This window comes from Hirundo rustica, chromosome 1 (assembly GCF_015227805.2).
Source record: "Hirundo rustica isolate bHirRus1 chromosome 1, bHirRus1.pri.v3, whole genome shotgun sequence".
NCBI lineage: Eukaryota > Metazoa > Chordata > Aves > Passeriformes > Hirundinidae > Hirundo > Hirundo rustica.
In genome coordinates, this window is record NC_053450.1 from 140,450,576 (window position 1) to 140,476,405 (window position 25,830).

At 35.3% G+C, this 25,830-nt stretch overlaps 1 protein-coding gene across 1 annotated transcript in view; it reads right to left on the reverse strand.

The window, feature by feature from the left end:
- Positions 1–25,830, reverse strand: part of ODAD2 (outer dynein arm docking complex subunit 2) — a 66,514-nt gene that overhangs the window by 18,586 nt on the left and 22,098 nt on the right. The window contains 4 exon segments of the mRNA XM_058421361.1: positions 2,862–3,083; positions 3,659–3,847; positions 14,834–14,948; positions 22,678–22,920. Coding sequence (XP_058277344.1) covers positions 2,862–3,083; positions 3,659–3,847; positions 14,834–14,948; positions 22,678–22,920 — 769 coding nt within the window.

Here is a 25,830-nt window from a genome sequence, read left to right on the forward strand (position 1 = left end):
AGAAATGTTCTGCTGTTTCCATGAAGAATGTGGTGCTGGCTTGGTGCTGCTTTCAGTTGCCTGTGAATTTTCCTATTTCTCTTCTGGTGACAGACTCCAAGTATAAAGAATGTTGCCTGATATTCCTGCTTATCTCAGCGGTAAACTGCCAAACTCTCACTGGATTTCTCATCTCCCTTGGTTTGTGGATGGCTATCTCCAACCTTGAATTCAAATTGATACCTGTTCCCTACTCCAATGTCTATTTCTCCTGCTGTCTAGTGTCCCACATGTTATTACCAGATCTTTGAAAATGCAAATCTATTTTCCAGCACAGCCATGAATTTTTGAGAAAGAGGAAATATATTCTGGTGCTTGGTAGAAAGAAAGCATTTATTCATCTGTCACAGGTCATAACCATTACACCATTCCCAGTCATAAGAACATTGATTGTGGAACTGAACATAAAAGAAAAACTTCATAAACTGACTTTCTAAACTTCCTCCAAAATCCCCATACACCAGTGGTTTCCCAAGATTTTTATCATATAGACTCACTGGAGAAAATTGAATATATTTTGGGTGCAGTTACAAACAGGTGAAAATTTCCAACACTGGTTCTCTCACAAGTGTTGTTTTGTGATTTAAAAAAAAATATTTGAAGCAGTAGCAAAATGTGAAATACCAAAATCTGATTGAAATTATTTTCTGTTTATAATTTTATTACTGGTTTCCTGGACAAAAACATGTATACACACATTGAATAGGGAATGGTCAAAAAGTCTAATGCTTTGAGAAAGTCTCTGACCAACTGTTAAAGCACTCAGCAACTCTGTCATTCACACAGGCTAAATGTTTCCCTGAAGCACCACACATTCTTTTTATGTGAACACAGCACATGAACATGTGCTGAAGAACACCTGGGATAAGACATGTATTGCAACCTAGTCACAGCTACAGAGGCTGTGACATTAATCCAACTGTGCATGATCACTGAAACACCAGATATCTGGTAAAAGATGAAAAAAAATATTAAACAAATCCAAACAAGTTTCCTAAAGAAAATAAGATTGGTCCTGCAATAACCTGTACATAACAACCTCTATATAAATACAAAGTATGCTTTCAGTCAACTATTCACTGGAGAGGCTAGAAGAATGAAAACACACAGGCATTCTGTCCTTACTGCGAGGCACTGAGCAAAGATATCCAACAGCACAGAGCGCTGCAACTACTGTCTCACCCATGATGGCCAGAGAGCTGAATCGGCCAGGCAAGACCCAGCTCAGTACTGACTCTTGCATTTGTGCAATTAAATCTCCACCCACTCTCCTTAACATCTGGGAATGCCTTTCTAGCCTTTCTGAAACTCCTGTCATTGGTTTTTGATGCCAATTCCAATAGTACCAGCAAGGGAGTCAAGCTCTTAAGTGTTGGTGGATTGGTCATCTGTGCCCTGAACTATCATGGTGCACATGCTGATCTGCTTCATGCTCAGCTCAGCTTTGGCAACACAGAACAAAAGCACTTGGACTAGCACATCTGGAAAATCCAGAATATTGTGAATAATAAAAAACTTTACACACGTTATATTTTTCTATACAACCCTATTTATCTGGAAGTACAAATTAATGCTTTTATTAGTCCAGACACTTTAACTAGGACTGAAAAATAGAGGTGAACTTGAGTGAGGTGGACTTATTCTAAAAGCCCATCATCAGAATCAGAGTGCTACAACTTAGAAAATCTGAAATCTGCAAAATAAAATGAAAGAAAACAGATGACAGGAAGTCAGAAAATGGACTGTTCCAGTTGAACAGAGAGAGAAGCAAGATTAAAAATTCAGCAAGTGCTAATGCTGTAGTAGGGCATATATTCCTCTTTTCTATTGGCTTTATAGCCAATATAATGTGACTGTGGTAGGTAGGTGTTACTCTCCAGTGCTGAAAGAGTAGCTTGGATTTGAGTAAGTTCAAGTACTGGCCCTTAAACTGAGTATTTAAGTATTTTTTGACCAGTGGATCCTTTTAGCCAACTACAAATAAATGCATGATAATTCAGGACCATTAACTGCGCCAGAACTGAAACTGCTCACAAGAAAGTACACTATCATAAATGTAGGTATAAAATTAACATTAATAATAACACTGCATTATAAGTCATCTCTTACCGTAAATACATTTACCTGAACATCAAGTAAAATGAAAAGTCTGCATACAGTGAATCTTTCAGGGAATTTATGAAAATTGAGAACTCCTACTATCTCCATCTCTAAAGCCATAATGCTCATCTCTCCTGGACCAAAGGAATAACTCTTCTGCCTTCAACCAGTGAGACAAAACTTTGCCAAAAAAATCTTTTTAAAAGAAAATTTTGTTCTAGGATAAGATCCTCACAGAATGTGATTATGCTTAACTCTTAAGAATTTCATAAGTAAAGGCAGAATTCACCAAAACAGCTCCAGGTAAAGTAAGCCTCTGTATTCTATCTTAAATTGTCCCCAGATCCAATTACACCTCATGTCCAGATGACTTACGGCCATATTAGGCAACCACCCATTAAGATAACCCAACTTCTTTAGTAAACATCACTTGAGAATGACAAAATGCTGATGTCATGTCACTACCAGCCTAGGATAGAGTCAAGTACTCAAAAGGTGAATGTCACATGGAATACTTCCATTCCAAACCCCACCCAGCTGTAATATTTTTGACATCAAAATCCAAATTCACCAATTCACCAAACATTTTTAGGATAAAGCTTAGAAAATGTGAGGTACACGGCAGTATTTAAGAACTATTTCAAATTAAAGATCTCTTGTTTTGACCATGCCAAACCTCTTCAATAGTTTGAACCCCAAAGAAGAAAAAGCTTCCACCTCACCTTCACCACTCCATTTTCATGCATGATGACACAGTTGCTGGGATCCTCTGAAAGTTGATATAAAGCCAGAGCTGTAGCTCTATGAACTAATGGATCCTTTGCCTTCAAGTAACGTGCTAAAGGAGCCACAGCCTTGGTCTCTCCAAAGGCAATTCTATTGCTGCCCCACATGCAACAGTGGGCAATGGCTTCTGCTAAGTGACGTCTTAACTTGTTATTGTTCTGAAGAAGGTAGAAACATAACAAATTGAAGTCAACACACACAACAAAAAAATTCATCAGAAAGCAGACTTGCATTCCCACACATCTTTAATGTATCTCAATTTAATTGCAGTACAATTAAAGCTGGAGAGAGCTGTAAGGCATAGAGCTATTTAAGTCCCTTAATATTCTTTTTATAGCAAGTGCTGTGAATTTTTATATTATTTCAAAGGTACTTTTAGACTGACTGGAAATGAGATAAGATATCATTAAAATGTAAAATATGGCCCCATCAGTGAGATTTTTCTGCATGTTTAGATTTATTGTTTTCTCAACCCTTTGTGCTTTTTTCATATGGCAGCTGCACTTCTCAAAAGTAATATTCTGCAACAGTAACTATTAAAATGAAGCTCATCTTCCAAACCAATTTTAGTGGCAGACACAGACTGTTTTGATGTCCAATATATGTCTTATAGAGGACATACTTGTAACTGCTACAAAATCTACTGCTCTTGTCATAACCTTTTGGTTGGGCATAATGCAGTCGGACATAAGAAATTTCAATGCTTTGTATGATATGTTTAAATGTTACTTACTGTGTTTGCTAGCTTGGACAACAGAGGGACAACTCCATGATCTGTCATAACAGCTAAGTTTTCTTGATCTTTAGCTATATTTGCAATGGCTGCACATACACTTGTTAAAACTTCTTTATCCTTTGATTTTAGCAAATTGACTATCAGTTCCAAGCCGCCAACAAATGATCGAACCATTTCCCCAGAATTCTAAATGAGAATCAAAAGAAACATAGTTTTTAAATATTGAATCAGTATTTATATACAAACGTTTAAAAAAGAGATCGGTGTGATATATTTATTCAAAACTGCAGCTATTGCTGTGTTGCCTTCATGAAGAAATATGGCTAATTTGGAACTTGGAACTCTTTTGATTGACATATGAGAGTCAGATGGTTTTACATACCACCATACAGGCAGAAATTCAATGCCTAAATAAAGGTATCTATCATTTATCATTTTTCATACCGGAGGGTATAAAAGTCTCAAGCTGTCACTTTAGAAGGGTGCAAATCTCACTTATCAGTAGTATCAGAGTAGCCAGATGGGTGTCTTGCACACCGTAGGGCATCTAACACAGCAACAGACACTTCAGGCTTTCAAAGTGTGCCCTATTTCCTACATTTAGTGTGACAGCTAGAACAAAGCAATGACAATATTATTTTCTTGTATCAATGCCAATGAGTATTCAGGAATATTTAAGATGGACAGTTACACAAGTCATGACAACAACTGTGGGAGAACCATGGTGCATCTCAGAGTATGAAAAATCAATGTAAAATGTGAATAAAGGACCTGGAAAAATGTCTAAGTTTGCTCACAAAATTGAAATAGAAAAGAGTGTGCCTTGATCTTGAATACAGTGGGCAGATCTGGTCCATTTTTACCATCTTCAAAAAGTTATCATAACATTAAAAAAGGTTTAGAGAACGACAAGAAGAATAACGAGTGGCAGGGAACTGTTCTGTAGAAGGAATGACTAACCAACTAGGACACTCAAGGTAAGAAAAGAAAAAGAAGGAGCAGTGTGATATAGATGTACAGAACCGTGAGTAGAGTGGGAAGGGCACACCGGGATCTCTCTTCTAGGAGAAGAACTGGGATCATCAGATGGAATTAGTAGGTGGCATGTTCAGAATGAAAGTTGGTTTTAAACAATGTACAGTTGAGAAGTTGGAAGTCCTTGGAGCAGGATTGCAGTGGGTCTCAAACAATTTACATATTAGGCAAATTCAAAGACAAAAATAAAATCCATTAAGGGTTATTCAATATGAAAGTATTCTCTCTGATTTAGAAATCTCCTGAGCACAGACTTCTTGAAGTGATGTTCTGGTGGCACATCTAAAGGCGGAATTGGACAGTCTGGTGTCAAACTGTTATTACATTGGAACAAGAGTCAAAGAGTCAAATGGTTGGCAGCAACTTCGTCAGATAAATTTCAGCTTGTGTTCCCCAGTGATCATAAACATGCAGGAAGGAAACAAAGATCTGCAAGTGGAATTACTTTTATTTGTTTCTTTCAGCAGGTCAATAGAAGAATTTTGAATAAAAACTACCAGACACGCTTCTGAAACCCTCTGGACTTCATGTACATGGAAACATGGATTGTATGAACTTTCCTAGGGCTAGGGAGTGACCCTGAAGACCAAGCATGGTTTTGATTATATTTATTTCTTTTGGGGGGCTGACTTATGAACAGAGTAGGGTCCAACTGTATTGTGTTAGCTTTGCTGAGCAAATCCATCAAATCATGGACTTGGTAAATGAAGATTTCATAAGAGGCTGCAGTTTCATCTTTTTTTAGTTCTGGGTCTAAATGTCAAACAGAACTCTTAGCTGTGATGTTTCCTTCTCACAGAAGGCAAAAGCAGTGGGTAGGCCTGTTGGGAATGGAACATTTTTTGCCACAGGCAGAACAAATCTTGAGAGTGGAAGGGAGAGGTTAAAGCCAAACTGTGTAAGGGTAAAAAACAGAAGCCACATCATGTGGAAAAAGGGCAGCATCCAAGAGCAAACTTCATGCAGAAGTTCTAAAAACCCCCCAAATTAACACATAACAGAGGTCCTTATAGAAATTAAAATAGAATCTAAATGCAGAAGAAGGACAGTACAGGTTTGCGGCTCAGAAAAGCAGTTGAGAAAGACAAGGAAGGGCAATGCTCTGCTACTCTATTACCGTGTGAGCTGCATATAGAGGCAGGTGGGCTTACAGAGCGTTTCCCATGGATACTCCAGCATAAATGTTCCTCTATAACTACTAGTGTAAGCATACCACAATGTAATGCATTCTCAGACAATCACCTGAATTAAAACACTGTTTCTCCATATCAGTTTTCATGTTTGTCTTGAAATTTTAAAATTCGACCCAAGGCAATATGTAATGGGTTACTGAGAAAGCTTTCTACACACAAATGTCTTACCTACATGTATTTGAGGGCTAGCAGCTAAATTACAAGACATGGGAGGAAAAAAGAAAATTAAATATTTTATATTTACTTCCAATCTTTGAAGGTCACTACAGCATTACCTTGTATATAAATATTGCCTCAACAGATGAGAAAGGCTTCTGTTCAACGGGTAAATGCTACAGTACAAGGTCTAAGATTTGAAAGGGCTCTGAACATGATTCTGTGTTTCTGCATGGTTCAGATATCTAAGTATTATTATTCCTGCTTTTGAAAGATATTCCATAAAGAGATAAGATAGCCTTTATCTCAACTAATGAACCAGTACCAACATTTTATATTTTTCTACCTGTACATACTTTCTTTCCAGGTGATTATAACCCTATTTGGGAAATTTCTCTTCTGAAAAGCTTATACTTTTCACATTTTGTAATGGAGTACATCCCACTAAAGTCATGGAATAACATATAAACAATTTAGCAGTAAGAAAAAGAAAAGAGTTTCAATAACCATCTGTGAAACCAAGTAAACACAAGAACAGAACTTTCTAACAGTGATGAAAAGCAGAGGGAAACTGCAGAAACCACATGTCAGGGAAGTTTCCCAAATGTGATTGTGGGTGTAGTCTGGTGGTCTGTGCAAGACAAGGAGAAAAGCAAAATAGCAAAAAATTTGAAGAACAATGAGCAGAAAGAAGGACCAAAATGAGAGTTTTAAAATCCATTATGTTATGTACAAGATTTTTTTTTTCAGAGAAATTTAAACACCAAACACAATGTTTTTTGTATCATTTAAGCAAAACCATGCACTTGCTTTGTACAATATATTTCTAGGTTTCTTTTTTTAAACTTAAATATGTGTTTTTATTATATTCAATTGCCATACCCCAATATTTCAAAAAGAACTTATATGAAGTTGTGCCTGTGAGTGCAGAGGCCACAACTGAATTTTTCTGAATCTATGTTCTTTGTATTAATGATCAGATACTACACACAGTGTAAAGTAACTTCTGTGATTTTATTTTTCAAATACTCTCAGGCATTTTCATTGATACATTTTTTATAAAAATAAGGGGGAAAAAAGAATATATAAAGTCTTTGGAAATATTTCTTTACTTTTTGTTTCATTTAGAAAAAACCCACAATCTTTAAATTCCACCTTCTAAATTAATAAATAATTTACTTTGTCCAGCAATCCAAAGTGTTTTGTAATTTCCAGCTATTAGTATGTGTTAAGCTTTCTATACTTATCTATACTCATTCTATCCATGTGTCCCACTCCCTTGTCTATTGTGACAAAATCTTATTTCTTGGTTGTCCTGACAAGGCTATTCAGGTAGAATCAGGCAGAGTGAAAAAAGTTAAGAATAAAGCTTAGAAACTGTCTTTATAGAGAAAAACATAGATAAAATCACTAGCAAGCAATAAATAAGATAATTTTATTGTATATATCTGCGTGCATGTAGTAACAATAGGCTGAATGCATCTGTTTTAGCAATATTATTTCCTAAGCTGAACAAAGAAGCCAAATGTAAATATATCTAAAGAAGTCATAAAAATGTTAAAAAAAACTGAAAGGGGGAAGAAGGCTTTATTGTAATAACAGGTGATATCTGCATTTTATAGCTTCATTATTATTATACTTTTTAATGCAACATTTAACCTGAGGTTATGAAAAATCCATGAAAAAACATGGATTGTTCAATTATGTTTCAAGTGGCTAAGAAAGAAAGGAAGAGATAACAGAATCTTTCATGACTTCACATGACCACATCTTTTAAGCAGTGGAAGTTTTTATACTCAGTAAGTATGAGAAATACTATTTTAAAATTGGATTCCAGGAGAGGAGTTTGCAAATTCAAGCAGTTAAAACACACCTATCTGGGAGATGCCGAGGCCAGAAGTTACCTGCTGTCTTAATAAAAGCCTCATCCACCTACTCTTTATTACATACTTGCATCTTGCTGGCCTGCATGACTATTAACAAGATTCAGCTAACTTCCCCTTTGCACTTGCTTCTATATTGGCTTCAGCCAAGAGTGAAAATACTATGAGACAGACCAGCTTTGCACAGTTTTTTTAATTAAGAGCAGAAACTATCATGGTATTTGCAGGACTTGATCTTTGTGGTTTTTATACAAAGAGAATATTTGGGATTTTTTTGAGTTTTCTCATCATGATATGCTATGTTTTTGGTGGTTTTTTTCATTAAATAAATAAAGGTCATAAGTCTTGTGATATACAGGTCTCATAAAAGAACTACTGGATTCTTTCGTAACAATTTCTTTCTTATTTCTTCCAAAGTGAAAACTGTTTTCTTTATTTGAAAGATTTAAATCTAAACACATTATTACAAAAACACATGGTATTTATCTTCCAAATATACTCCCCTTGAAAGATAAAATTTCTTCACTAAAGACAAGTAATAATTCACTCTCAGGACATATTAAAGAGCTTAAGGAGTCAAAGCTAATTTGTCAAATTCAATTATTTTTGCCCAAAAAAGTGATGGTATGGCTTAGCAAACAAATATTTATCAAGAGTCATCTTTAAACTACCATTTCTTTAATGAAGGAAGCTTTTCCTTTCCATTTGCTATTCCCAACCAAGTAATTTCTCATTCTAGTGCACAAACCAATTTAAAATTCAAAATAAAGAAATACAAAGAAGTTTCTGTATTACAGCTGCTTAGTGAAAGCAGAAAACAAAATTTATATAAGGAAGTTTCCATTCATTGGTCTTATTTAATAACTCAGTGGTAATATTGATTAAATTACTTTATATTTTAAGGCTAATTTTATTCCTGTTTATACACTTATGGAGGTTGCAGAACACTATAAGAGGCATTTGTAACATGAAACTACTTTCCTACATCTCACAACTTTTCTTCTGTGAGAAAATGCAATGTGTTGGGAAAACAACAGCAGACAATGAACATGGATTTTCCTGTCCTCTTTACCTCAAAGTAGGAACTAAAGCCAAAGCAACAAAGCAGCATTGCTCTGACATGGTTCCAATGCTACTCTATAAGAGCTACTCTGTAAGAGCAGAATTCCTCCTCCGAATTTCCTCTCTCTCTTTAGGGATTTGATCATTGCATACTTGGCAAGTATATTGCTCTTGACGGTTTCAAGAAACAAAGTGAAGTCAATTATCCAAGCATACAGCCCAAGAAGGCATGCAATGCAGGTTCTCTAAAAATGTCAGGGCCAAGAAGTCCACCTAGTTACTAATGTAACTTATAGTAGTCCTTCTGTCTGTTTTCCTTATTTTTCAGTCTGGCAGACTATGCCTGAAGCTCAGTCCTGGGTGAATACCAAAATCCTTTTTTTTCTTCCCGCATATAAGCAGTAAAACAATGAATATCAAAGTCCTTTGATTCCACAGCTGTCTCAATCACTTTAGATTATTTTGAGGAGCTTTAAGTAATGGATGCAGGAGAAACAAATAACATTGAATAACTGGAAAAACATTATTTCAATTGTTTTTGGACTTAATTGAATTCAAACATGTCTAAGCAAACTTCTTATAATCATTAATATGTTACTGAGATAGTCATCACTAATATGTAATGGAATATTGTAATGGAATAGTGCAGACAGCACTACTACAATGTTCTGGGGATGGCCTAGTGAAACAATCAATGCAGTGACAACACAAACTAAGAAGCTGCTAAAAAACAGTTAACTGTTTGTCTTTGCATGTCTGGCATGGTTCTAGAAATAGAGTAGGATATAAGAAGGTAATCATGTCATGTTGTACCACTCACCATTACAGACCACTGAGAATCTGAACAAGCAGCATGAAGTATAAAATATGTTTTTGTTCAATCAAAAGTTTCATCACTAGATTAAAAAATTGCTTGAAATTTTCTTGTATATATTATGTAGCAAATGAAACACAATGATCTCCATGTTCTTTTCTTGCTTTAAGACCCACAGAAGTCCCAGTGGCAAGTAAGAGGCTAAAGACAGGAAAAGACTGACATTGACAAAAAGGAAAAACAAAGAAGGGAGGGAAAAAGTTAGAGGATGGGGTGTAAACCTTTTATAGATTTTTAAAATCCAATTAGTGAATCAGATCTAAAAGTAAAGAAGCTACACAACAAGCTGTTGACTAGCATGTGTAGCTGTTAATCAACCAAGCTACAAGAAAAGCTGGTCAAATATTTTCCAGTGGAACAGTATTCCATCAGAAAATGCTAATGGAATGGAACCAAAACCTTCCATAAGAACACGACGACTTCTTGAAAAGTTTTGACAGAAACCAGGCAGAAAAGCAGGCTAAATAACCAACATGTCTCTTCATCTTTTCTCTTGTCAGCCAGATGGCTGGTGAATAGCCTGCCAGGCTCCTTGGCTTCTAGTTTTCATAGAATCCTTGACTTCTTGCCTGATGGGCTGCCAAACAGCTGGAAATCCAAGTCTCCAGGAGCTCCTAAGTTTTTTGGCTTCTTGTGGTCTCCAGGCTCTCAGGCAGCTGCTTTGCATGGAACTTAAGGCCCAAGGCTCCTGTGTGAGGGAGATACAGGCTACACTCTTTGCTTCCTGGCTTCCACGTTACGTGTTTTACAGAAACTGGATTCCTATATTTGTAGACATTAAAGACCTCAGGGACATTTATGTCAGTCCATTTAGGATCTCCAACATGTCTGTAGGAGGCCCAAATAACTCCTGAGAGTCAGTTCGTTAAACCAGGCAGCCTGTGTCAAGATGGAGCTCATTGGATGAGCTGGTTCCGTATGTACCCTGCAAGCATTGCAGTTACTCATGGATTCACCAAGCCAGGTCTGGATTTCTGGGCTTCCTAAATCTCTGAGGACCCTGGTTCTCTGAAAGGCTGCAGAGGCAAGCAGAAAATTCCTTTTTGTCTCTCTTACGGTGCGCTTTTGATGCTTGGTTAAGAAAAAAGCTTAAAATTTTGGAAGATCTAAATCCAGATACCAGGGAGTAAAAACTGCATAAAATGAGAGCAAATACAGAGAAGTATGTATGACATATGTGAAAAATTATAATGTCTAGAGAAAAGAAATAGAAAAATGGAAAGAGAGCAGTAAGAGCACTAAGTTTGAACCAAGGTTTCTGTGTAAAATTGTGAGAAGCACAGCAAGGCAAAAAAAAGAAACTGGAAAACACTGTACATACACAAGAAGGGAATTTTGACATTTTAGGCTTAAGTCAAGAATGGTACACAAACAAAAATGCATTAGTAGTGATTAACTAGAATTTTTAAAATGTAAAACAAAGGAACAACAGTGTGCAGTATGGAGCACAATTATCTTTATACACTATAGTTTTAAATTAGCAAAATGTGCAATCAAAGCATCTTAATGTATTTAAAACAGCAAATGGTTTTACTATTTTTTTAAATATTAGAAGATTTCCAACTTCATTTCTTTGTTATTCTTAGAAATGTTCTCTGTGGTTTTATACATATGGTTATGTTAAACTTTCCATAACACACAACATCTATGTAAGAATAGGTCATCAGCAACCTATTTTCTACCCATAGGTTAACTCCATGCTGGTTGGCTGCAAAATTCACTCATTATATAATACTGTTGCAGGACTGAAGACTAATTGACCTTCACACATATCCATTTCATGACCCTTCCCTTTTAAACCTGGTTCAGTTTTCATCTGGTTTGGGGATTTTTGTGTCAGCATGGGCACTCTCTTTTCCCTTATGAAAGAAATACACAGACAACTTTAGATGTATCATCATCTTTCATCACACCCTTGATAGTCTCCTGTAGAACTGAAACCACGATGTAGCAGAAAAGGGTGAGATGTCGTTCCACAGGTAAATTTTAAGAAAACAGAGTAACTTTCTCTCTCGTGTCTTTCAAACCCCCAGTCTCTGGCTCTTTACTTAAATTATTTTGACAGACAAAACACAGCACCGTAACAGCTACTGAGAAATAATTAACTCTACCCTAGCTGAAACCAGGACAACTCTATACATAGATGGTTTAATGAAGTTCTTTAAGAAAGCCTCACAGTTGTAGCTATAAAAAGGCTAAAACTGAAAGTTGAAAGTTGATATGCAGCCACATGGAACAGAAAAACACGACGCCTGACATTACCATCTGCATTTTAGTGTTTGCACCCAAAACTTTACTAAATATGAGGAAATAACCTCTAGAACTTTTTTTCCCTTTTCTTTTATTTTAATTTATTTAAAGATTCTAGTCGAAAGTTCCTCTGTGAGGAAATAGGAATTTTCATACAGACTCAAGCTGGCAGTGTTCCTTTTATTGGCACAATGCATTTGGGTGATTTTTATAATAGCCCAAATTATATCTTTGTAGAATTTCTCCAAATGTTTATGTTTGGGCTGATGTATGTTTGGAGAACATTACAAGTACTGTTTTTCAAAAAGCATCATAACCAAATACTGCTGTTCCAACATCAACAGAGTTGAGTAGACTTCTCTTATTCATTTTTCATAATCATTTGTGTTTCTTGGACAGTGCACTTACACTTTGCTACTAGCAATGTGCCTGCAGTAGTAACTTTTCCTTTTGGAAGTAAGGAACTAATTAATAAGAATCTGCTTGTATTAAGATAATTCCTTTAATTCCTTTGTAACAAACAATTATCACTTAGCCACATCATACTGATAAAATTCTATTCTAGGGGAAGTACTCTTAAACAGATTATGGTGAGAGTAAGCATGAAAGAGAAACATGTAATCATGTACTACAAAATAACAGCCCTATCAGAATCTTTAACTAGCTTCTAAGATTTTTAATATACAGAAAATAACCTTTAAGTTATAAAGGTTGTAAAATACCTGTGCAGAAAAATGGATGCTGCATTACATTGTTATAAAAATTCATTTATGATACTACTAACAAGTTCGATTTCATCTGTGAACCTCCACAACACAGAAGAGAACCACTGCAGCTTCCACAAAGGAGCACAAAAAGAAAACGGACTCCATTCTCACAGCTACTTGAAACACAGTTTGCAGTACCAAGTACAGGCTTGGAAGGGCCAGAACACACATAACCCTTTAAAGTCATGTACTTATTACTTTTGAATCAAACACTGCATAAACCAAACTGCTTCTTGGAAGATTGTGCAAATTGTTGAATAATATTAACCTGGAACAACAACAACAAAAATTCTCTTTAGATAGAAATAGTTGCTGCACTTCCTCAGTGTGGCTGTAGTAGCTGCTTTATACATATTTCTTTCTATTCAGTGTCAACGGAAAGGGTATTATTGGTAGGTTTGTTTCAGTGAGCCACTTGGCCTCAGTGTCACACAAAGAACTCTTTGTGGGATCACAGATTAGCATTAGGGCAGGCAGCCAAAAGAGATGAAAGGAGAATAGCTACACTAAGGGTGTACATAGCTTGCACTCATCAAATACCCCAGGGAAAAACGAAGAAAAAAATCTATGTAATGCATAATTTCAGTAGTTGTCCTCTATTCCCGTGGTTTCTGAAAAAGTGCTTTAAGTGGAAGTTCTAGCAATTTGCAGTTCTGCTCTGGCACTTCAAGTCACAAAGTCTTACACATAGGAAGTATTATCTCAGTACTGAGATCAAGTAGTATTTTAACATTCCATTATAGCAATATTGTTCAAGAGAGAGGCAGGTATATTCATATCTTTACATAGGAGACATGTTTAGACTGCACGATTAGGCACCAAAAAATATTACCACACTAGAGTGCACATTTAGAAGAAAAGGATGAAAAGATAATTCGAAATAACCAGCATTTGTGAAAAATTACAAGCAAGCTGCCACTGTAAAAATCATTGGGAAGAAATAAAAAATGCTTGAGTTACAAAAAACAACATGGAATTTTCTCACTATGTATCCATATATCTCTATATCCACATATCTACATGTACCATCTAATCATCTACATAAATTAATAGCAGCCACACAGTGTTCAATTCCAAAGAGGAAACTACCTGCAAAGGATGCTACAGATATCTAGCACTTTGCAAAAATTACTATTCTTTATATAGTCGGGATCTCCAATTCTGTGTAGAAGGATATATATTCTTGATATAGTAAAGATGAAAATGTTGCATTAAACACAGAGGTAAATCAGAAATGGAAGCTAGTACTGCAAATGGATTAAGGTATAAAGTTAGTACTCTAGGAAACTTCTAACAGGAAAGAAAACCTTGCCCATTTTTTTTACCATATGTCAGTGCTAAGAATTTAGAGAGATGACTTGCAGCTTATCCTCTCTATTTTATCTCTATTTGGAAACTGACATGAATAGCTCAGTCTTCTGTACACAACTGACCTGCACAACCACCACTATTCACAACTGGCACTTTTTGTTGGCAGTCTGAGCAGAAAACCCGAAGATTACATTGGCACTGAGTCTAAATTATGCTCTGAAACCAAATTATAGTCTCTTGAGAACACAACTGAACTAAATCACAGTGAAGAACAACTAGAACTACCCATGCTATTCACTGCCCGTGAGTAGAAGCTTTCTGTTTTCAGTATTGTCAGATTTTCATCATGCTTTATTTGGGAACAGTAAGCTTAGGTCCTGGTGAGTTACTAAAATATATTTGTCAATAGAGAAAACACTGTAAAGGCAAAACAGATTAGATAATGGGTGCTAGATGGAGGACTACCCACTTTTGAAAAGTAAATACGTATGTTTTTTAAGCAGTTAACAGAATACAATAAAGAAAGTGTAAGTAGAAAACAGCAAAGTACTGCTGGAAATTATCCAAATATAAAAATTACATACCAGTATATATATATATATATATATATAACAAAACCGTTATTTTAAGTACTTTCTTACCTTAGCATTTTCAACACAAGGACAAAGAGCCCAAGCTGCACTTGCTTGAACATCTGGGTTAGGATTTTTCAACAATGACCATAGCAAGCGAACTCCATCTAAACTGTCAATTATCCTAATGCAGAAACAGACCAAAAAAGGGAACACTAATTATGGAGTACACAATGTTGAATCTCAAATTATATCAGTTTGTTTGGAACACTGCTCTAAGAAACACTGGCATGATTTTGACATACTGTGTTGCTTTATGCAAGTGCTTGTGTTTTATTGTCAGCTAATTGCCATCAACATACTCTACAACAGCGCCCACTATAACAGATGGGTGCCAATAAATAATGTAAAGACAGAATGTTTTCTAACTAAATCTTATTAATGTTGTTTATTTTTTTCCAGTACTGTCATTCAGAGTGCTTATAGAAGATAAAGTAAGCTACATTATAACCAGAACTCATAAATGTGAAAACAAGCATGTGACTTTTTAACGATCTGCATGCAAAATGAAATCTGAATTTGAGCATACTGGCTCCTTTCATATAGTAACAAATACTTTCCAAAACAAATATTTATGCCCAAAACTATGTACTTAACTTTTTATTCAGTCTATGCTTAATGTATTTACCTTGCTCTACGACATATTTTAAAATACTATGTTTCTAATCAAGCATTAGAAATTAAAATGGTCACACCACAGAGCATCCTTTGTTGGGCATGAATAACGTGTAACTTGTTTCCCATATGATCCTTCTAACAAGATCAACACTAAGCACACTATGTTATAACTGCTTAAACATGCTATAATCAAAGTATCTTCATGACTAGCTGAGAAAAGAATTATCATCAGAATCATCTCTACACCATCTGTGTTATGCTTACATATTGATCAGGCTTGGGGATCAAAACTTAACATTAGGTTCCAGTGAATACCCTAAATGGAAAGGAAGGTCAGACAATAGCCTTAATAGCCTTTACCAACATGCCTTTTTTCAAAAAACTGTGTTAAAGTAGAAAAGCCAAGTTGAAGATAAGCAAGCACACCTTCATTGTCTAACCTCAAAAGTAAATAATTCTATTCCATATAATGTGTTTCTATCTTTAATTGTAAATGCAAGAGAATTCAAAACACATTTTTAAGAGAACTTAAAAATAGCAGATAAAGCATCTCTTTTGTGTTCACTATATATATATATGTATGTGTGTGTGTGTGTATATATATATATGTGTGTGTGTATATATATATATATATCTCCAGGAAATTTTAAAACTAACTATAAAATGAACTTTGTATGTAATTCTATCATCGTTTGTAGCCAAAAATATAAATAAGGACATGAAGTCTGTCTAAAATAAGCAAGGACTTTATTCATAACATTTTAATGCAAACTGTTTAAACAACTATATTTTTCAAAATAATACTTTTTGAACAAAGCTATGGTTAAGCTAAAAACTCCTGGTTTTTTAAGATCTGCCAGTTTCAGTATAGCTTATTTTACACACTCAGTTCCAAATCAGTTGCAAGAGAATCATCATTCAAAGGACAAATTCAGAAGTCTTAACACAACAAAATAAAACATCAGGAGCACAAACTACACAATTACGCTTATATGTTCACACAGTAATGATGACTTAAGTAAAAGCTTCAAAACAAACTTTTAAAGTCCCTCCAAACCCCACTTTTAAGCAATTTTAACATTACTCTCCTTTCATTTCAGAAAGTACAAGGAATTAATTTCCTACATTGGAATTAATTAAAAAGAACCCACAAATCTTTCCTCTAGTCAAGCAGAGTACTGATCATTTACCAACATGAGGTACTTCCTCCCAAGAGGGGCTAAATATAAATGACCCAGCTCCAACAAGTATATAAAAATCAAGAGATAGGAGCCAAACACTGAGCTCAGATTTTTTTCCACCACACTTAAAAAAACCCAACTTCTAAGCTGATTTATCTTTCCTTTCCTTCTTTTAAAGCTTCATTTTCAATTGGAAGTTTACTTTCATTTTGTTTTCAGTTTTCTGCTCTTCACTATTTCAGTATAAACTAGCCTCCTTTTATCATTAAATTGCTGAAGAAGAGTGTTGCCTTTTGCTTAAAGACTGGAAAGACCAGTTGACTTAGATCAACAGAACCCAGCTCAGAATATGTGAAAGTGCAGTTCTCTGATCATTCAACATACATAAAATTAAGCTTGGAAACAGTAGAAACTAAACAATATAATCTCCAAATCACATTGTTCATCACTGATTACTAGCAGTTACACTAGGTTAACACAAATAAAAAGACCTCTACATACAGGAATGATGCTCTTAAATTCTCACTCTGGAAGAATTATCATTGTGTAATCACAAACATTATTTTCATCTGGCTGAGAACATTAATTTGCCCATCGAAAAAGCACTGCTAAAGAGTTCAATTTTTTAATCTTCCTATGGTTTCGCTACACAATCCAGCAGATGAAGAAAATGGGTGCTGAATAAGTGCACTTGCCTTTACAGCAAAGGGAACATTAAAATAAATGGTCCTGAAAAATATTTCCTCTATAAAACTGCTTAGACATTAACTTCCTTCCTACGTAAAAATTCCTTTTTGAAGCTGACAAAAAATACACATTCAGTTTTTTCTACAAATAAACAAAGAAAGAGAGAGGAAAATAGACCTGTAATCTTGAAAATTTCAGCTTTGATGGCATAATGCTAAACAACATCATGATTTGCCTTTGTATATAATTTCTGTATCTAATTTTCTTCCCACAATGTATTATAATATTATTAGCAGGATGAAGTAATAAAACTTCTTACCACAATAAATACAAGCAAACATAACATAAAATTTACTTTGGTTCTTATTCAATTCTGTATTCATCCATAGTTAGCATATTATTCACTCTGTGGCTTCAGTCACTTAAGTAATTTATTTTATAATAATTTGTCGATATTCTGACAAAATTAATCTACACTAAAAGCTAGAGCAAGCAACAACTCACAGGACTGTTAAAAGACAGGGTTTTTAATAAAAATGCAAAACATTTTCTTTGAAAGCTGAATCGAATCTCATAAAAGCTGAAATAATACAATATTTAGTTGATATAAAAGTCTTAATATTTAACACTTCAATATTCAAATATTTAACTGCTTTATACAATAGTTGATCTGCTATTGTATATATGTAATATATTCAATGTACAGGACACTATTAATAGTCAAAATCTTACCAGGCAGGAAACTCAAAGTAGAAAAGTAAACTTTATTATAAGACACTTGGTCCTTCACTGTAAGTACATAACAATACATGAATATGTGGAGTCCAAAAGCAAGAGCCCAGGTTCTGAACAGTTATGTCTCTATTCCTTAGTACAGCCAAGGCATCTCACAACAGAATTGGGCCACCTCTTAATTCAAAGCTCTCTGTCACAGACTGATCTTGTTTGATCACTGATACAATTTAGAATAGGTGTATATTATTCTGCTCCTCAAAATAACTCAAAGAAGTTGAAATGGCAGAACTGTCTGAAGAGGCACTCTTGTCATTCTGCTCCTGTGCTGGCCAGACATGATTAGAGCAGAGGTGAAGGGATCTTTTCAGCTGGCATCATCCCTTCTACTAAAAGGCAGCTGCAAGGTGTAGGATCAAAATATATCCCTGCTTCTAACACAGAACATATATACATATGTTCTATGTACACCATACATATTCTATGTATGGTGTACATAGAACATGTCTCATGGGCAAATAATTTTAATGCAATTAAACCATTCAGAGATTACTGCAATTTTTAGGTTACAGTGAATTGGTATTTGCTATTTGACCAGTGCAGATTGGTCAACTTAAGGTAATTTTTAAAATTACTTATGTTCTCTGTTCACAGGCAAAAGCTGCCTAATAAAGACTTTTCACATTATTTAAGAATCTCATTATCATCATATCATTGAATATTATGAGCAAGAGGTGGCTTACAATTCTAGAAAACTGGGTTTTTTAAAATATATCTGAAATTAGCAAAGCTGTTAATCTGAAATAATACTTCTCTTTCATGTTAAAACTTAATATTGAACATTTCCAGTAGAAATGTAAACATGAATTGCTTAAATACTCATGTGTACACACAGCCTAGACATCTGTTTGTCATATCTATCATCTTTCTCTGCTAAAATGTTACTTACCAGAACTTTGAGAACTTCAGTTTAATTGCCTGCCAATTTAGACCACAAATACAAATGTAAATAAACAAAGTTATACTGACTCTGTATTGTGCTCACTGGTAAGATTACAGGGTTTACTTCTGTCAGAATGTAATCTCATCTTTCTTGAAACCACAATTTAGCATTTTTCTTAAAACTTTCACTAGTTGCTGCTGACTGCTTTGATAAATAGTATTATATACCAATGACTCAAACTCCAACTGCTTGGCTAAAATAATTGTACATTTTAGCTTATAAGATTCTAAGTCCTCAGTTTTGAATGCCAGCAAGGCAGTCTGTGGATTTTCAAATGGAAAGGGCAAATGAAAATCTAGTGTCAGTTAAAGAACAAGTTAAAAAACAGAACAAGAACAGTTAAAAAACAAAGTCCTTTGTTTTTAGTTAAAGAAAGTTAATAACCTACAAAAAGTTCCTCAAAAAGATAAATATACAGTACTTGGTAAAGCACACCAAGTATGGAGAACAGCTTCATGCTGTCTACATAAGAGTAAGGAAGTTCAGCCACATAATTATGTTGGGTTTTTTAGATAAGTCAACTTATTTTTGGCTGTGAGAGAAGCTGGCTGCTGTTTTTTATTTTAAATAGCTCAATAGAGTCCGTAAGTATCACATAATTGCTTCAAGTTGCCCTGAAGTAAAGTATTGGTGCAGAAAAGTAACACTAGTGTACCTTCCATTCAGTAGCTGTAGGAGTCACAGTGTCAACTAGGAAACATGCAGAAATAAAATATATGAAAGACACATAGAAGATGCAGATCCACCTATGCCTATCGATCAGTCTCTCTTTGCCAGTGCAAGCTTCTTCCATGGAATATAACTTAATTGCATAACATTTTACTGCACTGCTTTATAGATCATTCTCAGTTTTTTCTAGTCCATAATGATGCTTTATTTCTTATTTTAATCACAACCTCTTCATTATATATACAAATCATTTACAGAAATTATGTGAGCTCCACTCTTGGTCTGTATACTACTGCTGTAAGGATAAGCACATTCAAAGTAGAAGATTGTTAAACTGAATATTTAGTCTCTAAGCCACACTTTGCTAAACACACTTGCAGCTAATGAAATGCAAGAATATATCTGAAAATTCTCAATTCTTATGAGGGCTTAAATTTTTCTACATATGAAAGTCAATGATAGAAGAATCCAGGAAAATCATCATAATTTTCAAAGTTTCTATAATGCCAAACTAAAAAAAAGTTACACTTGTAAACAGAGCCTGTCTGTACCACATGACAAAAAAATCCCAAGCCTCAAGACCTGCCAGGCAAATATGGTAGGAAAAGGCAGCAGAGAAGAACTGCTGACCTAGAGCCTGTCAAACCATTCTGATAAATAAGTGATTATGAAATAAGAAATGGAATAGGGATCCAGCTACAGGAATCTGAAAGACCACAAACACCTAAGCATCAACCTGCTACAGGAGAAAATTCTCATCACCTGCATATACTTACAGACTACAAGTGGCTTTGCTTCTTTCTAGAAGGTAATCTCGGCACATTTCCACACCCTTTTTAAGATGTGCCCTTTTGGTTAAAAAATTTAGGAAATATTTACAAAAAGATACTGACCTCCACCGAAATTTCTAACAAGGCTATTTATTGTTTTAGGCCCCAGTTTTGTAAACAGAAAAGAGTCATACTACAGATGTGTGTGTGTGTGTGTGTGTGTGTGTGTGTGTGTATCTCATATCTTTGGTGACTTGTTCTTTCCCAAAAGGAGAGCACTTTGCATGAGGAGATACAATTTAAACTTCTGCTGTAGTGGTCTGAGAGGAGGAGAAGGGAGAGGAATGGGCATAGTTTTTTTTTGGTTTTTTTTGGTTTGTGGTTTTTTTTTTTTTTTTTTTTTTTTTGGGTTTTTTTTTGGTGTTTTTTTTTTGGTTTTTTTTTTTTTTTGAGAGAGAGAGAGAGAGAGAGAGAGAGAGAGAGAGAGAGAGAGAGAAGGTGGGGGCCAGTGGTGCAGGGGAGGTTGCTTGTAAGTGCCCTGTGAGAGGCAGGGCAATCAATCACGGAAATCATTTAAACATACGAGCAGTTACACTGCTGACAATGCTTGAAATAAGCTTTATCTTTAAACACTTTGCTGAATTAGTATCAAATTTATTACCACTTGGATTAATCACGCTTTGGGAAAAATATAGCATCATCATCTCTTCTAGTACTACAAGCGTAGGTAGCACAACACATCAGGTACATGGCACAGTCATGCTAATAACAATTTTTGCGTAACTTTTTTTGTAGTATCAAAAAGCATCCTCACACTTATATAAGATCTTGCTTACTTACTGATGTTTTGAAATACTTTTAGAAACACTTCTGAAGTTAAGAACTTCAACAGAGAATGTTTTATATGAACTAAATTCAACATTTGATTCCTTTGTTCACTCTTCACAAACTTTGTAAATATAAATTTTGTCTCAAACCTGTACTTTTTCCTTCTTAAAAACAAGACAGACTTTGTCTATCACAATTTTAGGAGCAACTTGCATTTTTTTTTATGCTTATACTGAATACATTCCAGTATGAAGCTGTCTATACTGGATACTACAAGTAACAAGTACTGAGTAGTAGAGTATGTCTGAGGTTTTATAAGTTTCAATTTATATTTATTGGCATTCAAGTTTCTCAGTATTTGCAATGCTAATTCTCTTAGGTTAATATATCATGCTAAAGGCTGATTTTTAGTGAGAAATGGCATTAAAATGATTTCATTTATTTATACTTTTATGCTACATGGCTAACTGCTCATACAACCCATGTTTATGGTTGTGTACCATCCAGCCTTTTGCCACTGGGTGACAGCCAAAGCATGAAAACAAAAGCCTTATTCAGGAAAAGAATTCCCTGCACCGCTATATGAATATCAAGTGAATATGCAAATCAGAACAGGACAGGAGGGGCTTAATAAAACTCTCTTTCTGACCTTCCTTATGTATAAGGAGGGAAATATGCTGAGAATCTTGAAGTAAATATCCTTGTAAGAGAACAGTAAGTGCAGCAAATGCCTACCTCAACATTTAACTGAAACACTTCATCATAAAACTCAATGATCTTTGTAATTTGTATGAATCTACACCACAAAGTAAAAGACTGTCTTTTTCTTTTACTTTGCAAAGGAATAAGAGGGGACGAAAGGGTCCAAAATTGCCTGAGTTCACAAAAGGAATGATGCAGAGGGACAAAAGAGATATACAATACAAGTAATACTCTACTACAAAAATATTAAGTTTATTTTCATGACATTAAATGTGCACGTTTCCTTTTAGAATAACTTTCTCTAATTTAGTCTATTTTTAATGACTTGAGAACAGAAGTAAAAAGAGAGGGCAAAACATGGACCTATCATGCAGCACTTTAAAATGGTGTTTTGTAGCTTTGACTTTCAACTTCAACAAAAATCAATCTACTAAAAGTTTATTTGATTTTTTTTTTTAAATGCAAAAGATTTATATTCTATAAATTTCCTCAGTAATTTTTATATCTACAGCAAATTTTCAGGAGGATGTAACTAACCCACACAGTTCTGTAAAATGCAGGAAGTAAAAAATATTTTACATCAGATTAGAATTCACTATATTTGCATCAGAATAACAGAACTGTTTTTCAATATTTTAAATGCTATGAATATTAATAACTTACGACATATTTTCAGGTTCCATTGCACAACCTCCCACTGCTTTGTTGACATTCACAAGCAGGGCATGATTAGTTGCAGTCAGTAACTTCACTATAGGTGCAATTCCACCACATCTGCGGATAGTGCCTCTATTTTCTTGCTCTTGGCAACATTCTCCCAGCGCTCCAATGACATTTATAAGGACCTCTTCAGGCTGATCAGTAAGCAGTGTTACCAAAGCTTCTACAGTTTTATATTCCTGAAATCTAAAAGACAGCAATAAATCCAAAGTTGTTATTTTCAGTATGTTATGATTAAAAGCTTAGTTTTATAATTAAAGTAATATTATAATTGAAGCACGTGTTTTAATTTCTGTATGTAAGTCATCTTGCTAAAGAAATCCCAATACAGGTAAAACATTCCAATCACTTAGAATAAGTGTGACATACCGCTTAATTTCTTACTCTACCTTTCTAACTACATTCCTACAATTTAGCTGTCTAAGACATCTGAGTAGTTTAGGTTTTTTTTAAACTTGACATGTGGATGCAACACCTACAAACAGCTAAAAACAAACCAGAAGTCTGGCAATTACTGTGCTATCCTTACTTCCAGCACTTTTTCCTGCTGTGTTAACAATTGCTAGAGCAGTATTGTCCCAGACTCTCTTCCACCTCTCTGAACCAGAGGATTGCCCTTATTTTCACTAAATATGAGCCTTTAGAGAGTTTACCCTGAGCAGTCCTATACTCAGTTCAGGCCTATTACACTGCATTTTCCTGATGTCAGAACCATAGTTCTAGTATGCTTCCATCACACAATGCAAGATTCCAACCTGTAATTAAGAAAAAAGTTGACAGAAATTTGACTTGACTGCTGTATTAATACTTTTCTCATTCTTCATACAACTTTTGATAATGAGAATCAAAAATATGGTTTTTAAAATCTTGAAGGTCCTATCCTACAAAGAGATGTGTGATACACCTCAAAAGTTCATCTTTCAGAACAAGATTTTTTTTTTCCTTGGTGCTGGAATCATCTTCTAAGGTTTTGTATTTTTTGTTAAAAACTTTGGGGATTCTCAACACTTAACAGATACTGCATTTTCCTTTTATATATTTTCTGATACACTCTGACAGTTCCATGTGGTATATCAAACTAGATCTAACCTGTATATAATCCAATTACCACAGAAAATTTCTCTGAGGGTACTGAGTTCTCATTTGTGCTTTCTTCCCAGCCCCTAGCTTCTGAGAATGCCTACTTGAGCTACAGAACCTATTTTCTAAGAATCAGTTGCTCATGTGGCTTTTCTTTCATTAAAAAAAAAAAAAAAAAAAAAAAAAAAAACACCAAACAAACTAGTATTTCTGAGACTTTTATGGCAGAACTAGATGTTTCAATAAAAATCCATCTTTCTAAGATGGATTATCAGCATAATAATTAAAGTAACTGAGAAATGAGGAACTTGTTTTTCATCATCCAAACCTTTGCTTAAAGAGAAATTTTCCTCTCTTTGTTCACTGTAATTTGAAAGCATCCCTACAATTATTTTTTATTCAAGAGTAAACATCAACAGCATGAAAAAAAGACCAATGAAGTAAGCAAATAATTAAAAACTAAACAAAACAAAACAGATTTTTGCAGGCATTTCAACTGCTGCACAGATGGAACAAGGTGAGCTGGCCCTGCAATGGGCAGGCTGCTCTCTGGCAGAGCTCTTGGCTCGGGCCATCTTGTGTCCAGGAGCAGCACGGCTGCTGCCACGCCAGCTGCACAGGCACAGGCACCTGCACCAGCTACGCTGAGTCAGCACGACATCTCAGCAGCGAACTCCACAGACAGCAAACACTCTGGAGTACTACAGAGATAATTAAGTGTCCCTGCAGGAGCCAGCAGGGTTTGTTAGTTCTAGCTTCATGCCAGACTCAGGCTCATCCCTCCAAATCTACTTAGGTGTTTTCATATTATCCTCACTCACTTTTCTTTACTGCCCTCCCATCTTGAGTTTGGATAGGGTTTACTGCTTCAGACTCAGCACTACATAACACGTGAGTTCAGCTGGAGCTGCGCCGAGCTAGTAACCTTTGTGGAGCATCAAGCACTTGCCAAAGATATGTGAGTAGCCCAACAAAAATCTGTTTGCAGTTGAACAGAATTATTGGCTACAGCTATACTAATAAATAAAACAGGCTAGGGCTCATTCTCCAGCCCTGAGGACAAGAAGCACAACACAGCATCCATATGGCTAAAATCTCTTATCCTCACAATGTAGGGTGGCCTCACCCATTCTGCCTAATGTGAACAATCTGTCGTCTGCACCGTTCTCAAGGAGTGTCTGGGCATTGTCTGGGAGAGCATTTGCTGGCAAACTCTAAAGGACTGTGCTGGCAGTTAAATGGTATGGATAATCCTAACACAGAGCCTGAAACCTGAAAGGTTTGGCCCTGTTTAGTTTACTAGTACAGAAAGCCATTCAGTCTGTCTCATCACTGACTGATCCAAAATCAGGATACCTCTGCACAAACCCAAAGTCCACAGAAAAGAAGGATACATCCATATGACAAGTCAGGTTACTGTGCAATTAAGAATTTAAAAAAGCAGTAGGACAGCAGCAGAGGACATAAAGACCATAGGTTTGTATACCAACAGTTTGAGGCTCTTCTAGGACAGAAAACCTGGAAATTCTCCTAAATTTTACCCAGTCTTTATCTATCCTATGTGCTTATCTAGCAAAGTACACTAAATTAGGACAGCCGGAAGATGTTACCTCATACTAATACTCCTTCTAATCTTTCTACATGCTCTACATACAGAGCAGCATAATTTCAGCAGAAAAGCTAGCACATACGAAGTGGAGTCAGCTTCTTTTTTTTAGGTAAGGTGCATGAATTTGTTAATTTTAGATGAGAAGGTAAAGTGTTCTCAATCATTAAGCTGCCCCATGGACGATGGAGAGTGACAACTCCTCCTGTCGCATTCTCAAATAATTACTCAGAGTCCTGGTACTGAGAGGTTACTGGTATCCACAGCAGAACTTTCATCAGTTAATTCCACTCATTTAGAAGCTGGGTCTCCAGACTAAGCAACTTTTCTGAGCCCCTTCTGTAGTCAAGAAGAAAGGCATCTAGGCTAATTATCCTAGACTCCAGTATATTTCTAATATATTAGACATC